This window comes from Etheostoma cragini, chromosome 9, assembly GCF_013103735.1.
Source record: "Etheostoma cragini isolate CJK2018 chromosome 9, CSU_Ecrag_1.0, whole genome shotgun sequence".
Lineage (NCBI taxonomy): Eukaryota > Metazoa > Chordata > Actinopteri > Perciformes > Percidae > Etheostoma > Etheostoma cragini.
In genome coordinates this window covers 670,021-677,803 of record NC_048415.1, presented here as the reverse complement: position 1 = coordinate 677,803, position 7,783 = coordinate 670,021, and the positions used below count along the sequence as shown (strand labels likewise).

The 7,783-nt window shown below is 44.9% G+C and overlaps 1 protein-coding gene across 1 annotated transcript in view; it reads left to right on the top strand.

The window, feature by feature from the left end:
* LOC117949924 (kinesin-associated protein 3-like) overlaps nucleotides 1-7,572 on the top strand; it is a 10,207-nt gene extending 2,635 nt beyond the window's left edge. Inside the window, exons 3-8 of the mRNA XM_034880525.1 lie at nucleotides 1,693-1,838; nucleotides 1,952-2,010; nucleotides 3,086-3,227; nucleotides 5,687-5,786; nucleotides 6,802-6,926; nucleotides 7,451-7,572. Coding sequence (XP_034736416.1) covers nucleotides 1,693-1,838; nucleotides 1,952-2,010; nucleotides 3,086-3,227; nucleotides 5,687-5,786; nucleotides 6,802-6,926; nucleotides 7,451-7,563 — 685 coding nt within the window. The 3' untranslated portion in view covers nucleotides 7,564-7,572. The remainder of the gene's footprint in view (nucleotides 1-1,692; nucleotides 1,839-1,951; nucleotides 2,011-3,085; nucleotides 3,228-5,686; nucleotides 5,787-6,801; nucleotides 6,927-7,450) is intronic.
* Nucleotides 7,573-7,783: the final 211 nt, after the last annotated feature.

Sequence of the window (7,783 nt, the reverse complement as noted above, 5' to 3'; positions counted from 1 at the left end):
TTACACTTACCTGTCTCTGTATACTTACCTGTCTCTGTATACTTACCTGTCTCTGTATACTTACCTGTCTCTGTACACCCACCTGTCTCTGTACACTTACCTGTCTCTGTACACTTACCTGTCTCTTTACACTTACCTGTCTCTGTATACTTTCATGTCTCTGTATACTTACCTGTCTCTTTACACTTACCTGTCTCTGTATACTTACCTGTCTCTGTATACTTACCTGTCTCTGTATACTTACCTGTCTCTGTACACTTACCTGTCTCTATATACTTACCTGTCTCTTTACACTCATCTGTACACTTACCTGTCTCTTTACACCTAGCTGTCTCTGTACACTCATCTGTACACTTACCTGTCTCTGTACACTCATCTGTACACTTACCTGTCTCTGTACACTCATCTGTACACTTACCTGTCTCTGTACACTCATCTGTACACTTACCTGTCTCTGTACACTTACCTGTCTCTGTACACTCATCTGTACACTTACCTGTCTCTGTATACTTACCTGTCTCTGTACACTCATCTGTACACTTACCTGTCTCTGTACACTCATCTGTACACTTACCTGTCTCTGTACACTCATCTGTACACTTGCCTGTCTCTAGACACTTACCTGTCTCTTACCTGTCTCTGTACACTTGTCCCAGGTTTCTTCCTAAAAGAGAGTTTTTCCTCGCCATTGTCGCACTAAATGCTCTTGGGGGGAATTACTAGAATTGTTGAGGCTTTATAAATTATAGAGTGTGGTCTAGACCTGCTCTATCGGTAAGTTATAGAGCGGTCTAGACCTGCTCTATCGGTAAAGTGTCAATTACTGCTCATTCACACGCATTCATTCTCCCTCATGGGGGGGAGGGGCTTAGGAGACCGTTTGGGGCTCTAGCGGAAAGGGGGGGACTGAGAAGTTGTTGATGTTCAGATTTGATGTCTAAGTCCTGGATCTTCACGATCCGACCCACAGCACCTCTAAGACCAAGAAAGACATTGTTGACACTTATCTTGCCAAACAAAATCCTAGACCACAGGGGTTTCCCGAGCATTTTTTGTAGGTGCAACACCCGAGTCAAAATCGATGTGAGCACCAAAATAACTAAAAGACTCTCCTCAGATCTGACTATTGTAGTCCCCTTTAAGCTTTTTGAGAGGTTTTTTTGGATAATCTGCTTTAATTTCCAAGGTTTTAGACACATATATGCTGATAAAAAATGCTTCAAACTGCTTCTTTTTTCTTAAATTGAAAAACAAAGCGCCAAATACATGTACCGTAGTTTTTATAGAGCTAGAGAAAACACTGGATTATATCTGTTTATGTACCATGATTTCATTTTAATACTTTACGTCTGAGAACCAAAGAAGTGCAACCTGCACAATTGGTTAATTTACATTTTAGCTTATTATTTAAGCAGTTGCACATTATGGTTTTCCCATCCTGTATATATTCAAATAGTCAATGTTTTATTTTATTCTTATTCTTATTATTTCATGTATTGTATGTATATTTTTCCTAGGATCTCATTTATATTTATATTCTGTGTTGTGTGCTGCTGTAACACCGTAATTTTCCATTTTTCTTGGACTCAATTAATATCTCTCTATCTATCTATCTATCCATCCATCCATCTACCTACCTATCTATCTATCTATTTCTCTCATAAAGCTGTGATCTGTATGCTTGTCCTCCAGTATTCGCCTGAAAAGCCTGAACGCCCACACGGACACGTCGTCTTTGGCCCGGAAGGTCGTGGAGGAGTGCCGGCTGATCCACCCGTCCAAGCTCCTCCAGGTGGAGCAGCTGCTCTTCTATCTGCAAAACCGCAAACATTCAAATGGTATTCAAGAGTTCATCTTCTCGGACTACTCCACTGACACTGTAATATTCATGGTTAAAAGCATTCCTCAAGGCTAAAGGAATTCGCCTTATGCTGAGTGTTGATTTTCGCAGACAACCAAGAGAAGAAACGCATCTCGGCTCGAGACTTCACACCGTACGCTGGGATGGAGGTAGGAACAGTTATTTCCATATGGATGGACAATTGATGAGTTGTTGTCTTTAGATGCCCAAGACAGCATCCTTGAGTGTCTTATTTTATCCACAAACCAAAAATATTCAGTTTACTGTCACAAAGGAGAGAATAAACTAGAAAATATTCACATTTAACAAGCTGGACCCAGATAATTTTGTCTTAAACCGATTAATTGAATAGCTGACTAGCTAATCAACGAATGACCTCTATCCTTACGTACACACCGCCACCGACTTGAGCTTCAAAAAAGCTCTAGCCGCCCCGCCAAGGACGCCTGTCAAAAAGTACGAGGAAGCGCTGGCCGCTCTGAAGTAGCGGCGTTCTCTGTCCGACCGGGAAAAGCACACGCAGCCACGGCCAATACACGGACACTAGAAACCTTTTTATAAATTACATACCGACAGAAGTTGTATTGTTAATTGGTCACAGCGGGGTCTGTTAGCAGTTAGCTCGCTTGTTAGCCGCTGAGCCGTAGCGGCGTACAGGCACAGCGAGTAGCCGCCGGACTAAGCTAGTTACCCGTGCAGGATTCACTGTGAGCGGCCCATTAGAGACCATGTGACCGGCAGGTAACGTTAACTGGTCCCTAATATTACATCATAAACAATAGGTAACCCAGCAACGGCGATTATGAGCTTGTCCTCAGATTGAATGTTTTGGTAGAAACCAAAGTTTACATCGTATGTTTCTCCGGGATCAGCCAGCGTGAAGGACGTCTATATTCCGATTGGCGGCTGGCGTTAGCCGCTGCTTGCTGCTGAACCGCGTCATAGCTCATTACCATAAAGTTGAAAAATTTCAACTTTCTGATTGACGCTCAACACGCTCAAAACGCCCAAAACGCGACAGACCTGCCGCGCCTTGCAGCCGAGAGAAGCTTCCATTGAAAATGAACGACTTTCGGTAACTTTGGGCGCTCAAGTCGGTGGCGGTGTGTAGGTACGGTATGGCACAGTAAACAGTTTGTGTGTGTGTTTGTGTACACGCATATTTCTGAGGACATTTCCCATTGGTCCCTTGTTTGAGCTGTGTTACCCCCCCCCCCCCCTCAGCTGGACGAGGAGGCGAGCATCAACAGCATCAGTGAGTACATGGAGCTGCTGTATGAGGACATCCAGGAGAAGATCAGAGGAGCCACGCTGATCCTCCAACTGGCTCGCAACCCCGACAACCTGGAGGAGCTCACACAGAACGGTACCTTCCTCTGCTCGCTGAAGTTCAATAACAAAGTCGGGGTGCTAATTTGCCGTAATAACTGGCTCGCTCTACGTTATCCCGGTAGTTACACAGCTACTCATGGAGAGGTTACCCGCTGCGTCCACCTGCGTCCTGGTCTGGGAGAGTTAACTTTCACGTGGTTCAGGTGATAGAGCGGTCGCCTACCAATCGGAGGGTTGGTGGTTCGATCCCTGGCCCTGCGCTCCCATGACGAATATGTCTGGCGTGGTTATCATGACGTTCGAAAACCAAAACTTCTGGCCGACATTTTTAAAACTCCGGTCAGCTGTTAACCCTAGAGAGCTGTTAATGTTAGCTTCGGACATGGATGGGAGACCAGAACCACCGTGGTCTGGGGAGGAAACCACCGGTCTGCAGGCTCTCAGGCTGGGGAACATCCAGCTGGGTCTTAGATAATTAGCGTAGAACCAGCACCTGGTTAGCCTTGGTGGAAAAGACATATTAGTGACCTAACAACGCCTGATACAGACAACATGGAGACAACATGGAGACAACATGGGGACAACATGAAGACAACATGAAGACAACATGAAGACAACATGGGGACAACATGAGGACAACATGAGGTCAACATGGAGACAACATGGGGACAACATGGAGACAACATGAAGACAACATGGGGACAACATGAAGACAACATGAGGTCAACATGGAGACAACATGGGGACAACATGAGGACAACATGAAGACAACATGAGGTCAACATGAGGTCAACATGAAGACAACATGGAGACAACATGGGGACAACATGGAGACAACATGAAGACAACATGAAGACAACATGAAGACAACATGGGGACAACATGTAGACAACATGAGGAAAACATGGGGACAACATGAGGACAACATGAAGACAACATGAAGACAACATGGGGACAACATGAAGACAACATGAAGACAACATGAAGACAACACAAGGACAACATGTAGACAGCATGAGGTCAACATGAGGTCAACATGAGGTCAACATGAGGACAACCTGAGGACAACATGGGGACAACATGAAGACAACATGAGGACAACATGAAGACCACATGAAGACCACATGAAGACAACACAAGGACAACATGTAGACAGCATGAGGTCAACATGAGGTCAACATGAGGACAACATGAGGTCAACATGAGGTCAACATGAAGACAACATGAAGACAAAATGGGGTCACCATGGGGACAACATGAAGACAACATTAAGACAACATGAAGACAACATGGGGTCACCATGGGGACAACATGAAGACAACGCCTGATACAGTACACGTTCTTCATTGTTTTTCAACTCCTAAGACAAACATCACGCATTCGATTAGCTAATCGTTAATCTTCTTCCATCATATTAATTAGGATCATATTATGCAGGAGCCGTTGTCTTCTGTGTGTCTCTGTTAACCCTCGTGTTGTCTTCTCGTTGACCATTTCTTTTTCTCGGTCAAACCTTTTGTTGGAACGTTTTTTGTCACCTGATGTTTTTGTCCTTTTTTTTTCTGCGCTTGTTTTGGGGACGTTTGTTATTCTTTTGTTGACGTTTTTTTCAGCCCATGTCATTTTTGTCACTTTTTTCAAAGTTATTTTTTGTTTTTTTTTAAATGCCAAAACATTAAATAAAACACCCTTATTCAATAAGAGTGGTGAACTGGTCATTTATTTTACATGTAAAGAGCTTTTTTTTCAGTTTTGGTTGAAAGAAACCCAATTTTCTGATGTAGAAACGTTTCAAAATGTGACAGGAGTGCAAACCTTAGACATATTTCAGATTCTTAAACTAAAACTGCACTTCTTTATTTATTTTTTTTTGACAGAATATTGTTTTGAGTGTACAGTCCGTTGGCTCTCATCAGCTCGTCCCCTGTGCTCCCCTTTTTTAAGGAAAACAGAACCTCGGCTTCGGTTCTGCTCCCTTCCGTGACAACCGGGCTGTTTCTTCCACAACAGCACGGAGCCGGCATCTTCTGCAGCCGCAGGGAGACGGCACCGCCTCATTTGTACCTGTCACAACCCGTCGTCGGCCCACTCCGTCTGCCGCGCCGCGTGAACCCGTCCCACTTTGATAAGAGCCGAGCGTTCGTGTGAACCCAGAGGCCCCGGGGTCGGCAAGGAAAGCAGAGAGGAACCCTGGGACGCCACGTCTCTTAAGTTGAGAAGCACCAATAGCTCAAAATCCTCCGGAGCCTTGGACCTCATCGCATTCCCCCCCCCCCCCCCCCCCCCCCCCCCCCCGCTTCTTCAAATCAACCTCCACGTGCACCGTCCCGCCGCTCGGTCGGACGCTGGTCGGATTCCACACACAGACGCTTTGCATTTAGCTTCTCTTTCTCAGCTGTAGTCCTTCGTTCCTATCACGCTTCCTTTTGTCTGACCTTTTCTGTTTGTGTGTGTGTGTGTGTGTGTGTGTGTGTGTGTGTGTGTGTGTGTCAGAGACGGCTCTCGGAGCCCTGTCCAGAGTTTTGAGAGAGGACTGGAAGCAGAGCGTCGACCTGGCAACGACCATCATCCATGTCTTCTTCTGCTTCTCCAGGTACAGCAGTTCAAATGAGTATTCTGGTAGTGTCGCGGGGACTTTGGAGAGTTGAGGTGGCCGCGCCTCATTTGCATAAAGTTAAATCCAGGCTACTTTATGCAAATCAAGGACGTCCAGCTCAACTGGCTGACTCTCAAAAACGTACTTAAACTGACTGATGTTGACCTAAAATGGAGACTAATTAAACCGCTACATACACTAGCTTATTTTTCCATGTAAAATGGTTTCAGAAACACATTTTGCTGTATTTCTTTCTATAAAATAAGCAAAGGTTACCAAAGGAGCCGAGAAACTGATTACTACCAGTGGGTAGTCCATCACGTGTCCAACACGTACCACAACCCAAACCCAGATAAATAGTACACAGTAAAGTGTATGTCCACATTAAGTATATTTTTGGTTATTTGAAGCACAAACACACTTAGATTAGTTCATTAGAAACATTTTACATTAGTAACAGCACTCTGCTTTCCCCTTTTCTTCCAGTAGTCATGCACCTTTGGCAGCGTACCTAGTCCTGAAGTTTCCTTCTCCAACTGGGGGGGGGGGGGGGGGGGGGGGGGGGGGGGGGGGGGGGGGGGGGTTAGGAAACCCTAAAATTAGCCCTCGCTGGAATAATACATAAACGTCTGTCAGAGCTGATTCAGGCTGCGAGACGACGTGCACGTCTGAAAACTGATCGTCACCCTTGGCTCGTGGCCATCTCCACGCTACGCTGTTTGCACTGCGATCCGGTTCAACCCGAGCTGATTATAAGTCGTACCGGGACGCAGCGTTTGACTGAGTGTGTTTTGACTTTGACAGTTTACTTTGTAAACTACTTCAGGGGTGACGGATCAGGTCATTTTAATGACTGCTCCCAGCTGGAATCCTCAATCCTCTTTTTCAGGTTGTGAAAATACACTTTTGGATAAATGGAGGTCTTTCTCTCTCTCTCTCTCTCTCTCTCTCTCTCTCTCTCTCTCTCTCTCTCTCTCTCTCTCTCTCTCTCTCCCCCTTAATCTTCTCCTAGCTTCTCCCAGTTCCACGGCCTGGTCTCTCATTTTAAGATCGGGGCCCTGTGCATGAATATCATCGAGCACGAGCTGAAGAGGTACGACCTCTGGCAAGACGAACTGCAGAAGAAAAAGAAGGCCTATATCCTTTTTTTATTTAATGTTCAACCAACAAGTTTTACAGTTTTTACCAATTTAGATAGATGATGTGCGCACCCAGCTGTGCACGGTAGTCTTGATGACAGTTGTCATCAGAGATTTACCGATACCTTATTTTCTTTCTCCTTTCCGATACCTTACCCGGGGAATCGGCAGATACCAATCTAATATCAGTGCTTTAAAAATGAATTAAATAACAATTCCTTTAAAAAGTGCAGTCAAACAAGACATTTAGGAGTGCAACTAAAACAGCCATTGCTCCAAAATGCAGCCTCGCATAGTGTAGTGTTCACATTGCAGTTTTCTGAGATTTCTCCATGGCTATCTCTGATAAACATCACACCAGAGACGGTTTAGAATGAGCATCTTTGGTTGCACAGTTCTTCAGAAACTACTTTAAAGTTGATTTATTTTCTGGACCAAATTACATGCTAACGGATCAGAGCATAGAATCCAACATTATAGGCAGTATCAGTGGACACTTTGAGTTCCTTGACTTGATTTCACCTGAAGAATGCTCCGAGAACCTAAATCTGAAGAAAGAACATGAGAAGTCTTTCAGGAAGTACCAGAGCCTTCTGACCAAGCAGGAGCAGCTCCTCAGAGGTAAGAGTTGCTAGTCCACACAGGATTCTGGGGTGGGAGAAAAACCTGGTCTGGTTTATTGGCATTTCTTTAAACCAATCAGAATTGTCCTGTGCGGCACAACTGCAAAATAGTCTCGAGAAGGAACTTCTTTTGGTGGAACATGTGTACGTTCAGAAGTAGTTTTAGTCGTGCAACAGAAACTCAGATTGGACAGATAGTCTAGCTAGCTGTCTGGATTTACCCTGCAGAGAT